Source organism: Tetrao urogallus (assembly GCF_951394365.1).
Source record: "Tetrao urogallus genome assembly, chromosome: 2".
NCBI classification, from domain to species: Eukaryota; Metazoa; Chordata; class Aves; order Galliformes; family Phasianidae; genus Tetrao; species Tetrao urogallus.
In genome coordinates this window covers 86,305,729-86,321,340 of record NC_136814.1, presented here as the reverse complement: position 1 = coordinate 86,321,340, position 15,612 = coordinate 86,305,729, and the positions used below count along the sequence as shown (strand labels likewise).

The window sequence follows — 15,612 nt, the reverse complement described above, 5'->3', positions numbered from 1 at the left end:
GAATCAGGAGAGTACTAATAAGCGTGTATGTCTGTTTCCCAGCATGGTATATCCTAGATCTTAGCAAAATGCAGCAAGAGATTATACGTAACAACTGATTAAATAAAGCAACTCCTTTCTGGATAGAAGGAAATTCATTTCAGGCCAAACACAGAAAAGCATGTTTTCCAAACAATCTTATAGACTTCATAAATTGATATAATCTCTGCTTGCAGGAGTCAAACATGGGGAATAAGAGAAGTCCTCATCCCTCAGACTGTTTTTCTTTACAGCACATGAGATGAACTCTCGCATCTTTTGTGTGCAACACCTGCTGGATATTGTTTTCTATGATGCAGTTTACCCTTGACTTGCAGCGGATGTCCTTAGCTGATCAGAGATGCAAATAAAACCTGCAGCTGCCTCCATCAGATAATTCGCCTGTATAACCAAATCTAGTGAACTCCGCTTGAACTACAAATACACACAGAAACCCTGACTCCTTCCTTCTTGTTTAACTGAAAGAGCAGTCATACATTTGAGTACTGTTTAGGAATGTCTACTTCTACATTTCTTTTAAAAGCCAAAGTACTAATATTTTATTAATACATTTTTAATACAGAAGTTCTTTCCTGTCATATTATTCAAACTACATGAAAGATTAAACCGACATTCTTTCTCAGACTATTTCTCATTTTCCTCTTTCATGAGTTCAAAAGTAATACAAACAGGCTTAAAATTTCCTCATCACTTTTTTATCATATCGTGCATTTGGAATGCATTCTGAAACTACTGTTACTTAAACAAATTGCATAGGCTACCACACTGATCTCACAGAATCCTGTACTTATTAATGACATTTCAGTTTCCTCATAAACTGGATTTTCTTCTCAATCTCTTCATTATTTGATGCAAGCACAGAATGTAACAGTATTATTTCTTCCAGGTTTGAAGAACTATACAGACATACTACATCAGGCATGTGCGTGTTTTTCCCCCAATGGCAGTGCATAAAACAATGAGTTGCTAGACTACATTCTTTGGCATCAGTTCTAACGCAGTCCCTGCTTCATAACTCTTCATATATTGCTTCCAACCCCAAAACAGTGCAAAGCACAGGTACAGTGAAATGATAGAACACAATTTAACCGGTCATTATGTCTCAGGTACACAGTAACAGCTATGCTGGAGAGAAAATTAAGAAAAGTAATTAAGAGAGCAAAACCTATCAAGACTACCTCATCACAGAATCATAGAATGGACTGGGTTGAAAGGGATCTTTAAGACCATCTAGTTCCAATCCCCCTGCTAAAGGCAGGGACACCTCTCACCAGAACAGGTTGCTCAAAGCCCAGCACAGCCCCATGGAGGGGGCAACCCCAACCTTACTGGGCAACCTGTTCCAGTTGGAACACTAGGCACAGGCAGGCTATCCAAACTGCTGCTCTGACAGCCCTAGGAATATGAAATGTCAGGAACTGCAGACTCAACATCCAGCAATAGCAGCAGCTAGTTCTAACAGCAACTGCAAATCACACCCTATTCACTGCCGTGATGTTGGATGCTCTGAAACGAGCAGGACTATCACAAGAAAGATACTCAGAAGGATAAAACCAAGCCCATAGGCTATTCCAAGACTGCGAAAACAAAGATATTCTTCCTCATTTGTGCATGTATATGACATAAAGTAACATGACAGAATAAAAAAGTTAAACGGAGTATGTCAACTAACAGACTCCTGGATGAGTCTGAACTCTAAATCATCACGGACAACTTGAATTGCCATTTTCTAAAAAAAAAAAAAAAAAAATTTTTGCTATTTTCTACAAATGGAGAGCATGTGTTATCACAGAGTTTTGCATACAAGTGTCAATCACAGCTAACAATAGTTCATGCAATCTAAAAGCAGACAGATGTTCTGTAGTCACAGATGACTTTGTAAAATTTACAAAATAATGACAAAGGGAATGTATTACTGGAATCAGGCAGTAGCAGAGACACAGATGACCACAGTTAGACTCATGTTACAATGGAATCATTAATAATAAACAGTACTACAGTCCTATTGTTAGTTAGATCTCAGCATTGTTGGTCACTTTAGCAAAAACTGAAGATGTATTTTCAGGACACAGTGTATACATTACCATTTTCTGTTTTCCTAAATGTTTCCCTTGGCTAACAAGCAGCATTTCTCCATTAACCAAGTTGATTTGCAGCCAACTCACTTTCATCCATTTCCCTATCTTGGTCAAAGTCTGGAAAAGCAATTATACTCTGCCATCTGGGTTGGATGAAAAGGATACAGAGAACTGTGATCAACAGCATACTGATGACACTGGAGCCAAAACCTCCCACACTTTCCTTTACTATTATTTATGGTAATAGCATTATGGTGTGTATGGTGTTTTACAGGCAAGACTGAAGACAGAATTCTAGAATGCAGAAAGAGTGGTGTTTTTCCACACACACTGAAAAAGCAGAGGCATGATCATTATTACAAGACCAACATGTGAAAGCAATTTGCCCTTCATAATACTTTGGGATATCAATGGCAAAAAAAAAAAAAAAAAAAAATACACTGACAAGGCAGTCCATCCATTCTATCATATATGCTCTTTGAATACCTCATTGTCAATAAAAGTGAGTTATGCACACATCCTCGAGAATTCAAGTAAAAAGCTGGAAGCAAATAAACTATCCTCAATTATTAGTGTCATCAAAATAACTTTCTGTGTCCAAAACCAATACCTAATCAAGGAAATTTTCAGCTCAAGTACAGCTGGCTCACCGCTGCGTTTTCCACAGCTCTCCCCAAAAGACACTGATAAAAATGACAGTAATTTAATGATTATTTATTTAGTCACAGTTGGCAACTTGTACTCCAGGACAATCTGAACTCTATGAAGCTCCTTAGAAAAGTAACATCTGTAAAGTGTTACCATAATAATTTCCCAATAGCAGGAAGGAAATTATGGTATCTTGAACACTACAACATTCTCAGTATTGTAAGAGTGTTCCACTTTTCACAACAGAACCAGTAAAACGTGAACACATTTAAAGAATATCAATTTCTGACCATTTAAGTGATAACAATTAAAACTACTGAATTTTTTCCATATTTAAAATTCAGAAAAAGACAGGTGTGCTGCCTCACTTTTAAATAAATATATTGATTTTTTATCAGTTTTTATTAGCTTACTTCAAAGCAAACAACGATATGCCACTGTAAAGATATGTTACGTATACTTGAGGCTTCTGACAAACTGGTTAAGTTTCCAGTGTATAGTATGCAGTATGAGCAGACAGCAATGTATAAGATTTTAACATATTCTATCATGCAAACCTGAAAACATTAAAGTGGAAAAGGCAGAAGAATATGAGTGGTACTGGAGAAAAAGAGACAAATACTGGACAAAGAGAAAAACAGAATGGAATCATATCACTTCAGAATACTTTGGAATACAAGTTGTCAAGGCAAAATTAATCATGAGATCTCCTGATGTTATTGCTTCCACTTCTTGATTTTGGAAAGACTTTTTTCAGCCTTAATATTCTAGAAATTAAGATGTACAACATATGAAAAAAAGCATGTGCTGCTGTAGAATTCATAATAAGACCAGTGGGTCAACGTTAACTAAATGTGAAATATGTAAATAATATCTAAAAGAATTATTATTAGCTGTCCTTTCTTTTTAGTACCAAAGGATTGCTCTAAACTCTGAAGATAGGGAATAATCATTAGGATCTAAATGGCAATCCAGCATTACCATTAAGCCCAAAATGTCCTCACATGACCTCATGATATAACTGAATTGGAATTTAAGATCCGTGAACAAGAATGTATCAACACTCTACACTGTTATTTACAAGTTTGCTCAGTAAAGTCAATTCACACCTTTACATGTACAGTCTTAAAGTTCCTGAAAGACAAAATGTAGAACACAGGGACCAGTGGCCTTTTTTGGGACATGGAGTACAAGATATGACAGAGTATCTTAGAACGACATTTCTCAGCACTGTCAGCAATGGCAAAAAGCATATGACATAAGTCAACTGAGTAATATGGGCACAATTCAGATGGTTAATTGCAAGCACCGAGATGCATCCCACTTGACTGCCAGCTACCACTACACAGGTCTCCCATAAATACTGTTTGGTATTGACCAACAATCTGAGATGTCCCAGTTACCTCAAACCATCTGAAACAGTACCAGTCAACTATGCTTAAGCAACTGCATCAAGTTCTAAAGATGAAAAGATAACAGAGAGATAAGACAGTTCTCAATCACCAGCACATTCCTCTCCATACAGCCAACAGCCAGCTGGCTTAGCAGCTAAACTAAGCCATCTCCACACCATTCAGGCAAAGTGAGAAACAGCAGGTCCAAGCAGCTTCCCCATCCTTTCTCTTCTCTTTCCCAATGTATTCTTCATATAAGCTGTTTTGCCGTTTATAAAGCCAACACATAGCTCAACTCAAATTATGTTTCCAAGCTTTTAAAAATTCAGCTGTGATCAGCTACGGATTCAGTTAAATCTTTGTCCTAATCCCAGCGTTCCACATGATATACCTTCATCACTTAGCTTGCTCCCCCATTTCTCACATACTAACACCTATATTTAATCTCATCTTAACTACTTGCATTAAAAGTAAACCCTAAAGCCACATACAATTCCTTTCCAGATGCTGCTGTTCAATTATTTCCCAGTGGGTTTCACCTAACATTCCACCAATGTCCTCTGGCGCTTCAGTCCACATCTCATGCATTCAAAGCCTTTAAACTTTTTTTTTTTTTTTTTTTTTTTTCCCAAGAAACTCATAAACTAACACCTTTATTCTCATACAAAACAGCTAACAGCTGTGGACAAAAGAAAAAAAAAAAAACAACAGCCAAACAAAGAAGAAATATCTATCCAATACAGCATTTTACCAACATACTGTTAGCAGTTTCTGCATGTAATAAATCTATTTTTTTTAAAGCTGCTGAGAAGCACTCTTAAGTACATTTAATCCAAGCAACACATTCAAACAGAACAACTGGAGTAAGTTTCATTCATTTATATCAAACCAAAAAATAAATTCCTGTTTAACAAAGGAATTATCTAAGAACAGTATGAGGTACAGCAACGTTATGACAGAAAGTATAATGTACTCCCTATCTCCTGCAGCCTCTTTTTCACAATCAGATTTCGTCCCAAACAATGCTCAAAATCTTCACTGCCAGTCGTTACATTTAACCCAGTGAAAGTCTGGAAAGTTGATTACTTTCAACTCAATACCTTGTGATAAAAAGAAACCTTAAAAGTAACCCTGTAAGGTTTTTCCTGAAATGCATATCATGCATTTATCAGTTTTCTGACTCCTCTGGAGCAAGAGATTGATTAAAATGCCAGAAAGTCAGAAAAATAAAATCCGTATCTGATTCATAATCTCCTGAATAAACTCTTTATTCATTAAATCCTACGTCCAGACCAACATATTACAAAACTGAAAGGAAACCTTTTATCTCCACTCCACTACTCAGCTTTAAAGTTTGCGCACAATTTTGACATTTCCGTCCCATGAGGTCTATGCATGTGTAAACCACTAATACAGCAGCAATAAAATATTTCCCTTTTGCTGAAAAGCTAAAATGCTGAATTAGCTTTACTGGTATTTAGCACAGTTGGAAAGCCTGATTTTGATCACGGAGTTACAGACCTCGTATTACATGCTCTTATCTCAGAAATTCCAAATCAGCCAATAAAGCAAGTTTTCTGAGAGCTTCAATATCCCGCTGAGTTCTTCCACATGATAGAAAATGAATGGGTTAGACAGCCAAAGGGAACCTTTCCCTATAAATTTGTGTCTGGCAGTCTGTCTTTCACATTCTTAAAATTAATTTTTCTGTTCCAGTATTTTCTGAAGATCAGTTAATTGATGAGTCTTACTTCTTACAAGCAGCTGGGTGCATGGTCCTTGATGGCACTATGAGCACGTCAAGGTCCACGTGTGCATTATGATGTGCACTGGCACACACTGTAGCACACATTCCCCAGCAAGTTCGCAATAGTAAGCACCATCTTTAACACACATTTTCTTCTTCATACTTCATGTATCTTTTATAATACACATTTGGGGGGAAAAGAAGAATGTTAAAGAAAATAGGCCATCTTTGTTAAATGAATGAGGGAGCTGAACAATACAAGAGAGTTCAACACAGCCTGAAGTATTAAATAACTACTTTGCTGGAGTCCCCCACAGTTTCTTTTAACATAACTCCTTCCACATTTGACACATCAAAGGATTTCAGTAACCTTCAATTCCTAAAATTTCAGGGAATCATCGCCTTGGTTAAATACCTCAAATATTTACGCTGTGAAAGAGCAGAGGGTGACAAGAACTCATTTCAGCTTTATCTCTGCACTGTACTTACACTGCACCGGTTTCTTCCCACACAATATTCACATGGAAACTGAAATTCAAACACACCTTTTCGTACACAAGTGAATCTTTTACTAGAGATTCTGCAAGAACAAAAGCTACCTTCTTCCTCCAAAACAATTACAACATTAAAAAAAAAAAAAAAAAAAAGGATTAAAACTGAGAGTAAATAAACGTAACTACATTCTTAGTACCCAGCATTTTACCTTTAAGTCCAAGAAAGAATAAACAAACTATTGATCCAAGCCACCACAGAAACTACTGTCATTACAATTTATCAGTATCCTCATCAAACATTTTCAGGATTCAAAACTTGATTCATTAGGAGCAGTAAATATTTTGCTTTACAAAAACTTTTATGCCTGACTTACTGCTGATTTGTTAAGGCAGGCTGTGAGATTTCCTTACTCAAAGTACAGCAACTCCAAAGCTAGAAGATCCAGAAACTGTTAAGTTGAACCACTATTAAGATTAATACCTGAGCTAATGATAAAAGCTCCATTTATTTCAATAGGAATTAAATGTGAATCTAGTTCATCTTAGACAAGTCACTTATCTTCACCGCAGCAAAAACAACTAGAAAATGAATCAAGAAGAATGATCTCAAGACATATGAATTTTCAGAATGATGATTTGACACATGGGGTGTCTGAAATTAATCTCCCTCCTTGAGCTGGCAAGAGAGGAAATGAACATCCCTGCCCATATGCAGTCTTTGAAGGAGGTGGAGGTGGGACAAGTCAAAAACAGGATCTCACCAAAAAACAGATGTTGGGTCTGAGCAGAAATTTCCTGTGTATTTTTTTAATTCCCAAATTTGCAGAGCAAGATCTGTAAAATCCTTTACAACATCTCCAGCTGCATTACGAAGTTCTAAACCCACATAATAATCCCAATATAGGATAAACCTCTATCAGCTAAAAAGTTTCTGTTATCTTTCCATTATTCACAATCCAATAGCATTTAAAAAAAAGTCTGTGACTTCACCTGTGTCAAACCTAAATTTTACTATCCAACCTTGACCTTCTAATGTTCTGCTTGGCACTTTTAGAAAACTGACTGCTTGGCCTTTTCAGACTTTCCACTCTTCAATGCTTTATCCAGCGATGTTCTCGAGCCATTAAATCACAGCATGAAGAATATCTGGCTGAAAAAATAGAGATGAGTCTACTGAACTAATCTTCTGAAGGGAAAATTCTTCTTGACTTAAAGGAAAATTTTGGAAAGAGTTTGACACTGAACTCTCTCCACTGCTGTTAAATTCAGTGGGAGTGTGTTTTGTGTTTTATTTTGTACCTCCAGTGTTAACATGTGTCAAGTGGCATCTACCATCTCCAAAGTCATCAAGAAATGCTGATATCAACCTAACAGTTAACAATTTAAATTGTTCTTTATTTTGAGTAATCCTTCCTCCTTTATTCTTCTGATTGTACTCATTGGTTGAATAAGATTGTATGCCTTCTGCCTTATCAAATAAATAAACAATGCTTGGAAATGTGAGGAAATCTGTAACAAACCAAAAAAGTCTCATTCTTGGGATGCATGACATGGCCCCTGCATGTAGAGGAACAAGCAGGGTTAGAAATCAGAAATTTCTAAGTTGCTTAACAATGAGTTATTTAAACTACATGAAAGACAATGTTAAGTCTGAATACCTTGGAATTTCGGAATAAAAACACAGAATGAGGTAAAGACAGTGGCTAAAGCACAGAGAGAAAGAGGGGGGGGGGGAAAAAAAAAAAAAAAAAAAAAGAAGGATGCCAGATCTTCACTCCCTGAAATTAATGTTCTTTCTCTGTACTGAGTTCATTAAGCATCTTTCAGTAACATCACCCTTCTAAAAATTAGGAAACCAGAGTTCCACAATATAAAGTTTACAACTTCAAGCTTCTCTTTTCTCCCATAAAAACAGACTTGGTAGGCAACTTTCAGCATAACAAAACAAACTGAACGTAAATTATGATGTATTTTTATTGTACACTGTAATTGCCATAATATATTTGCAACACCAGATTTTTTTAATAATTCTTAAGCTAAATACGTTAAATAAAAAATTAAAATAACCTAGCAGTTTAAGCAGAGTCTGCAATGCACATTCTTTGCTGGAATATAAAATTACACAGAGATAAAAAGAACATGAAATGCAGTATGTCTCAAATCAATCACTCTGAGGAGTAGCTAAAAGGTTCAAATATAACAGGCATGCCTCGATTTTCCAGGCAGCATAATATCATACACCTCCATTTTTATGCTGCAATTTCAACCAAGAATCAGTTGTTAAACACAAGTGGCAAAGACAAAAACAGATAAATTTGTCAGTTTTCATCACATCATTCTTGAATTACTTTAAAAATAAATTTGAGAGGTTTCTAGCATACCATTAAAAAATGACAGCATACTGCAAAATCTAAAATACTAACTTAAAACTGCAAAAGCAAGACAAGTACAGAATTGTAGATCATAGGGGTTGGAAGGGACCTCTGGAGATCATGGAATTCAAACCCCCCGCCAAGGCAGGTTCCCTACAGTAGGTTACACAGCAAAGCATCCAGGTGTGTTCTGAACATCTCCAGAGAAGGAGACTCCACAGCCTCTCTGGGCAGCCTGTCCCAGCACTCTGTTGCTCTCACAAAAAAGGAAGCCCTTTTTCATGCTCACATGGAACTTCCTGTGTTGTGGTTTATGCCCTCTGCCCTTTGTCCTACCACTGGGCACCACCAAAAAGAGCCTGGCCTCATTCACTTGGCTCTCGCACATGAAATTTTCATACACACTGACAAGATCCCTGCTCGGACTTTTCCATGCTGATAACATCCAGCCTTCCTCATAAGGGAGATACAACAGGCCCCTAATCATCCTCATAACCCTCTTCTGGACTTTCTCTAGAAGATCCCTGTCTTTCTTCTGTGTATCTCCTGCTTCGAGAGTGCCAGTTGGTGAGTAGAGAGGGAATCTTAAGGCTGTGCATTTTAGGTCTAGGTCATTAAACATAATTAGGCATGTAACATACAAATCACTGTGACCTAAGCACTGAAACAGATGTTAGCTGTCTAAATTGGAGGACCTGAGCTTTAGTTTGTTATTATACAAGTTTATACATGTTTTGAATTCATCTGTAGTTACATAACTAACATTAATGTATACCGTGATTTGCTGTGATAACATATCAATCAGTTAATAACAGCATACTGCATCCAACAAAGGACCCAGAAATTAGACAAGATTACATTGTACACATCAGCACTGTTTAGATTTATGTCTCCTAGAGTCACAGCCTCATCCAGCAGAGCAAGAGACCAGACCATTATTTTTTAATCATTTTAGCTCTGCATGTAATAGATATAAGCAGCTCTCAACAGAGCAAATGAATACTAATATGACACACCTTTCAGTACATCTAGCCAGTGGCACATAAAAATACAATTATCCAAGAGAAAGATGCTTATTAACCAGTTACGTTGAGCTACTACTTTCCCACAGCAGAGGAGGATGCACTGATTGAAAGTAGAAGATGAATCTTCACACTGAAGCACACATTCCAACTGTCCAAACTCATTTTTGTTCAGTGTACTGTAAGTCATCAAAAAATTGAATTTGGAACTGCCTATATTTCAACAATCACTTAAATGTTTATTCCTACAGTCCTTATTAAACAAGCTTCAAACTCCTTTAGGAATCCATTCACTTTTGCTACTATAGACACTGCATAGCCTAACTTGATTTCTAAACTGGACTGTCATTTTGTAACTAGGCCTGTAATTTTGATTCAAAAGCTACTACAGATCACCAACAATTGATTCTTAGCTCTTGAACTTCTACTCCTTGGTATATATGTTTGTATATGTGGTAACAAACTCCTACTTAAAGCTCTCCCCTCTTCTCTCTCTGCCTGCCCATCCCCTAGCTCTTAACAGCAGCTACCTAACACACATCTCACCTTTTTACAGCCATCAACTGAGCTACTATGGTTTCTATCATATAAAGAATATATTTTTTCTTGAATGTAGTAGTTGCAGAATGCACTCAAGCATAAGGAAAACTTTTGCATGTTGTTTGAGCATCTGTGTGAGAAAAATGAAAATCTGAACATCCATGAAAGCAGAAGAAAATTACTAAAACCATCCAACAAAAGCACGGGGAGGTAATACAGAAAAAAAATTTGAATATTCCTGCTGACCAATGTGTTGGTGGGCTCCATGACAAGCCCATGGCTGGTAAGAGCACAGCATGCTACACGAGGGCATGACAGTTCCACTGGTGCCAGCAGCAGCACCAGCAACAGGCTCAATACCGACATGGTTTGGAACTGTGGGCAGCACTACAGGCAGCCCAGAGAGAGGCCCAGAACTTCAGTTTGAGAAATGCGAACTCAGGTAAGCAAAGTCGATACTTTGGCTTGTCAAGATTTTTGTCACCCTACAATTTTTAAACTATCTCACTTTTCACACTGTGAACTGTAACAGAGGAGTGGAAGTGCGAGATGCACAAGTGGAACTCTTTTTTAACAATGCATCATCCCTGATCCTGGATCGACTCAGAAGATGCCTACCTGCATGGTCTAAAACCTGCCATGTTCACAGAATCACAAAGGTTGCAAGTGATCATTTAGCCTGCCAACCCATCCCCACCATGCCTACTAACTGTGTTCCTCAGAGCCAAATCTACATGTTTCTTGAACACCTCCAGGGAGCGTGACTCCACCACCTCGCTGGAGAGCCTGTTCCAGCATCTGAACACTCCTTCTGAGAAAAAAAAAAAAAAAAAGATTACAGTAGTCAGTTTGAATCTCTCCCAGTGCAGCTCGAGGCCATTACCTCACATCCTATCACTGTTACCTGGGCGAAGAGGTTGACCCCTACCTTGCCACTCCTTTCATGTAGTTGTAAAGAGCAATAAGGTTTACCCTGAGCCTCCCCCAGACTAAACAACTCCAGTCCCCTCAGCCACTCCCCAAAAGGCTTGTGCTCAAGACCCCTCACAGCTTCACTGTCCTTCTCTGGAAACATTCCAGGGCCTTGTTGTCTTTCTTGTAGTGAGGGGCCCAAAACTGAACACAGCACTTGAGGTACAGCCTCACCAGTGCTGAGTACAGGCAAGTGATCACCTCTCTGCTCCTGCTGGCAGCACTGTTTCTGATACAGACCAGGCTGCCATTGGCCTTCTCGGCCACCTGGGCACACTGCTGGCTCATGCTCAGTCGGCTTTCAACCAACACCCCACAGCTTTTTCGTCTGTGCACCTTTCCAGCCACTCTGATGCTACCCAAGCCTGTAGCATCGCCTGGGGTTGCTGTGACCGCCGTGCAGGACCCGGTACTTGGTCCTGTTGAAACTCTCATAGTTGGCTTCATCTCATCGATCCAGCCTATCCAGAACCCTCTATAGGGTCTTCGTACCCTCGGGCAAACGAAAAATACTGCAGTACTGACCAAGAGAGGGCCAACACGGTTTGCGGACACTCGGAGACCGGACGCAGGCAGGGTGCAGCGGTGCCGCAGGTGAGCGCGGGGCGAGGCAGATCCCCGCCCGGAGGCACATGGCGGCGATTGCGCCCTGTTCTCCCCCTGGCGGCTGCGGCGCCTGGTAGGGCCGGCCCCACACCACCCCTCCACCCCCCGCGGCGCGGGGCGGTACCTGCTCGGGATGAGGAGGCGCGGTCGGCTCCCCGATCCACAGCTGCTCCTTGAGGAGGTGCTGATAGCTGAGGCAGTGCTTCAGCGCCGACGGCACCGTACCCATGGCCGGGCGGCGGCCGGCGGGCCGCAAGGTCAGCCCGGCTTCCTGGCCCCGCTCCTGCCGCAGCCACTGGCTGCAGCCCGGTCCCGGCAGCGCCTGCGATTGGCGGAAGGCGGGAGCCCGCCGTGCCGGCACCCCCGCCGCCTACAGTTTGCTGCGGCAACCGCGCCTCAGCGCAACCGGCGGCCGCCGCCGCTGCCCCGCTTCTCACCTGCCCCTCCGCGCCGTCCCGAGCGCTGCGCAGCCCGGGCGCTGCCTGCCCGCGTCGGGCGGCGGCTTGGCCGGCTCCACAGCTGCCTGCCATTGCGGGAAGCCGTGCAGGGAACTCTGAGGGGACGCGGGGACAACGTTTCTGCCGGGCGGGAGCCACGAACGTGGGACAGCTAACCGCTCTGCCGCAGGGCGACGGCAAGCACACGCGTCCTTGGGGGAGCGGAGTGCAGGCTGTGCTCTGCGTGCTTCCGCGGAAGGCTGGAGGGGAAGGAGAGATGGCCAAGGAAGGACTGACAGCGAGCCGGCCTGGTTGGGGACCCTGGGGCTGTGCCGGTGATTCCAGATAAAACCTTTCCTGGTTGACAGTTCAGATGGTGGCACATCTTTGACAAAAGTCTTCTGTGCTTGTCAGCGTGTCAGCTTTGCAGTTGGGCAGTGGAAACTTAAAGCAAGCGGCACACTGCTCGCCTTTAACAGCTCTCAAAAGCAGCAGGTTATATTTTGTCATCTCCCTTCAGCGCTCCTTTCAGTGTCAGCCAATTTTCCAGGCTCCTCTCAAATGAAATGCCTTATGCTTTCTGGATAATTCCTTTTCTGGGGTATCAGCGAGTTCATAATTTCACTCACCTTTCCCTCGTTTTCTACAGAAGATTAGCAAGTTTACAGCCAAGTCCCTGGTTCAGCCCTTTGCTGGTAGGCTTGAGACTCTCAAGGCAGTCTCTTGTATTTCAGGCTTGCTCCTCTGTCTATTGAAACCCTGTAAAACAATGCTGGAACGAGTTGGAAGGGCTGGGAAATGTTTATTTTCTGAGGGTTGTGACAGCTCTTCAGAAATAAAACATTTAAAGTACAGTTTTACAGTATGTTATAAAATGCCAGTTTTGGGCATCTCTGCAATTTCAAACCTGCCCACAGGAAAGTGCAGAGGCGATTCTCTGTTGGCTGCAATCATACACAATTCATATCCTTTCTCTCTTCTACCAGACAAGTATTTGCCTTTAAAATTCTTACATGTTTAAAACTCAGGATTCCACAAATTACCTGCAACATGCTGACTCTGAGTCCTGCTACCTGTAAAACTGGAAATAAAATACACAAAGGCTGATCGTAAAACAAGCCTCATTATTCTGTGTCCCTGTGACAGGCTGTTTATTTCTGATGTGTTGTATGTGAAGAGGAAAATACTGCATTGATGTAAATATTTTTTGTTTTGCATTGTTTATGTTTTCTTAGCAAATTGGAGTACGCTGCAAAACACAATTATGTGAGAAAGGTAGAGTATGCCTGTGTATACAGTGTACCTCTCCTGCCTGCTTGACCTGGACTCTTCTCCAGTTACTTCAGCACTGAAGTCAAACCTTTAATCATTTTTCTTACAAATACGTCTGAAATTTGTTTCATGATACGACTCAGTATAAGCCTTTTTCTGTGTCACTCTTATTGCAATCAGAAAAACATTGTGCCAGATTTGAATGCTGTATTTCTGGGGCTCGAAGCTTCCCAGTCCTATTCCATGCTAGGCCCTCTGTCAACATTTTGTAGCACAGATCTGCTTTAAGACTCAGAGTGCTTCTAATGAAGGTGAAAAGGAGCATTTTTAATTGAAATCCCAGTAGTGTTGAGCAGAGAAGAAAAATATAATGATGGTACTTGAAAATATAATCCCAAATAAACAGATTTTCATAGTTTGGTTTGTTTGTTTGTTTTTTTCTTTTGCCCCTCTCATTCTCCTGAAAACAGATATATATCTTTTTCATTCTTGGCAATTTAGCACTGAATTTTTCAACTGATGCTTCTAATTATATGTAAACAGCTTCTTTAAAATCAAAAGACATAATTGCATTTGCACAATATTCATCTGAAACTGGCTGGTTCTTAGGATAATGATGATTTATCCACTGAAAAAACACTTTGCTAAAACCTTTAGAGCTACACCAAATTGCTATTCTTAGGCTAGACTCATGTGGAACAATAGAAAGTAGAAGGAGCTCTGAGTGCACCTTAGGCAGACCTAACCATGCTGATGCTGTCATTTAGTTGCAGGGGTTAAAAAACTTGCTTAACTTCACCCTAGTATACGAATTAACTTAATGTTGTGGTGGTACCACGTGCTGCTTAACCTTATCTAGCCTCAGTGGTACTACCAGCATATTTATTGATGGAAGGTTTTGCAAAATCATGTGAAGAAGAATCAAGACTTCTGGCAGATCTGAAGCATGCAGTCCTCTTTTGGTCTGAATCTTTACATGCCTTGTGCTGTTCTTTATCTTGATTCTGCATATTTTTTGTTGTTCAAAAATGGCATTTTGGAGGAATGTCAATTTACAGGAACACATGGAAGGACTCAGATGTGTTTAGTGGTATGTCAGAACAGGGAACAGAAATTGCACGTGACTGGCTTTAGGCTCTCCATCTGTCTTTTAAAACTATTTATCATTTTGATACTCCTCTGAATCTGTCATTGTCGTTGGCTCACTGTATTCTGGTCAAAGGTTTTAAAACGTTTATTAAAAGGAATGCTTTTCACTGAAATAAATAATCTCATAGAAATCCTGCCACCAAGTGTACCAGATGGTAAGAATCGGCACATTTGGGTAAAATGCAGAGAAACTTCAGCTATTACCATGAGAGATATTTCTGTACTGCTTACTGTTTCCATGCAATTACACAGGTAGTTGGCAGTCAGATCATTAGAAGTGAAAACACCGAACTGTTGGGTTTCCTGCAGTGCGACACAAACCCTTGGCCAAGAGAGGCACAGTAAAAATAAGTCAGTCATTTACAAGCATCTAAAATAAAATAAGAAAGTTGTTTAAAGAGTGATTTGATGACAGCGAGAAGGACAGAATCAGAAGCAAGGGAGCTATTCATACCGCTGATAATCATTAAGTGCCAAACTGGCAAGCAGCCAAGGTGCCTACTAGGCAGGGATCAAAGACACATATGGTGAGTCTCAAACAACAAATAAGCCATAGAATTCTGGCAAGCATTGCAGGAATAATATGCTCCAGCCTTGTCAGAGAGGATGGGGGCTAAAGAAAAAACAACTGCGCTACCAATAGTGGATGATACCTTAGGGAAAGCAAAGCTTTCATCATTTCAGTTTTATTGGAGAAAAATGCAGATAACTTCTCACATATGGTAGGTCTGGTTGATCTAAATTGATGGGAAGTGTAACACAATGTTAAAAAAGATTCTTTACAGTTGTGGCAGTAAATCAGTGTTCCATTAGCAACGGCATCATTCAGAGACAGCATTCTT

General features: G+C 40.3%; 1 protein-coding gene across 1 annotated transcript in view; it reads right to left on the bottom strand.

The window, feature by feature from the left end:
- Positions 1-12,141, bottom strand: part of HMGCLL1 (3-hydroxy-3-methylglutaryl-CoA lyase like 1) — a gene marked incomplete at both ends in the record, with an annotated part of 72,401 nt that extends 60,260 nt beyond the window's left edge. The window contains one exon of the mRNA XM_079550373.1: positions 12,037-12,141. Coding sequence (XP_079406499.1) covers positions 12,037-12,141 — 105 coding nt within the window. The remainder of the gene's footprint in view (positions 1-12,036) is intronic.
- Positions 12,142-15,612: the final 3,471 nt, after the last annotated feature.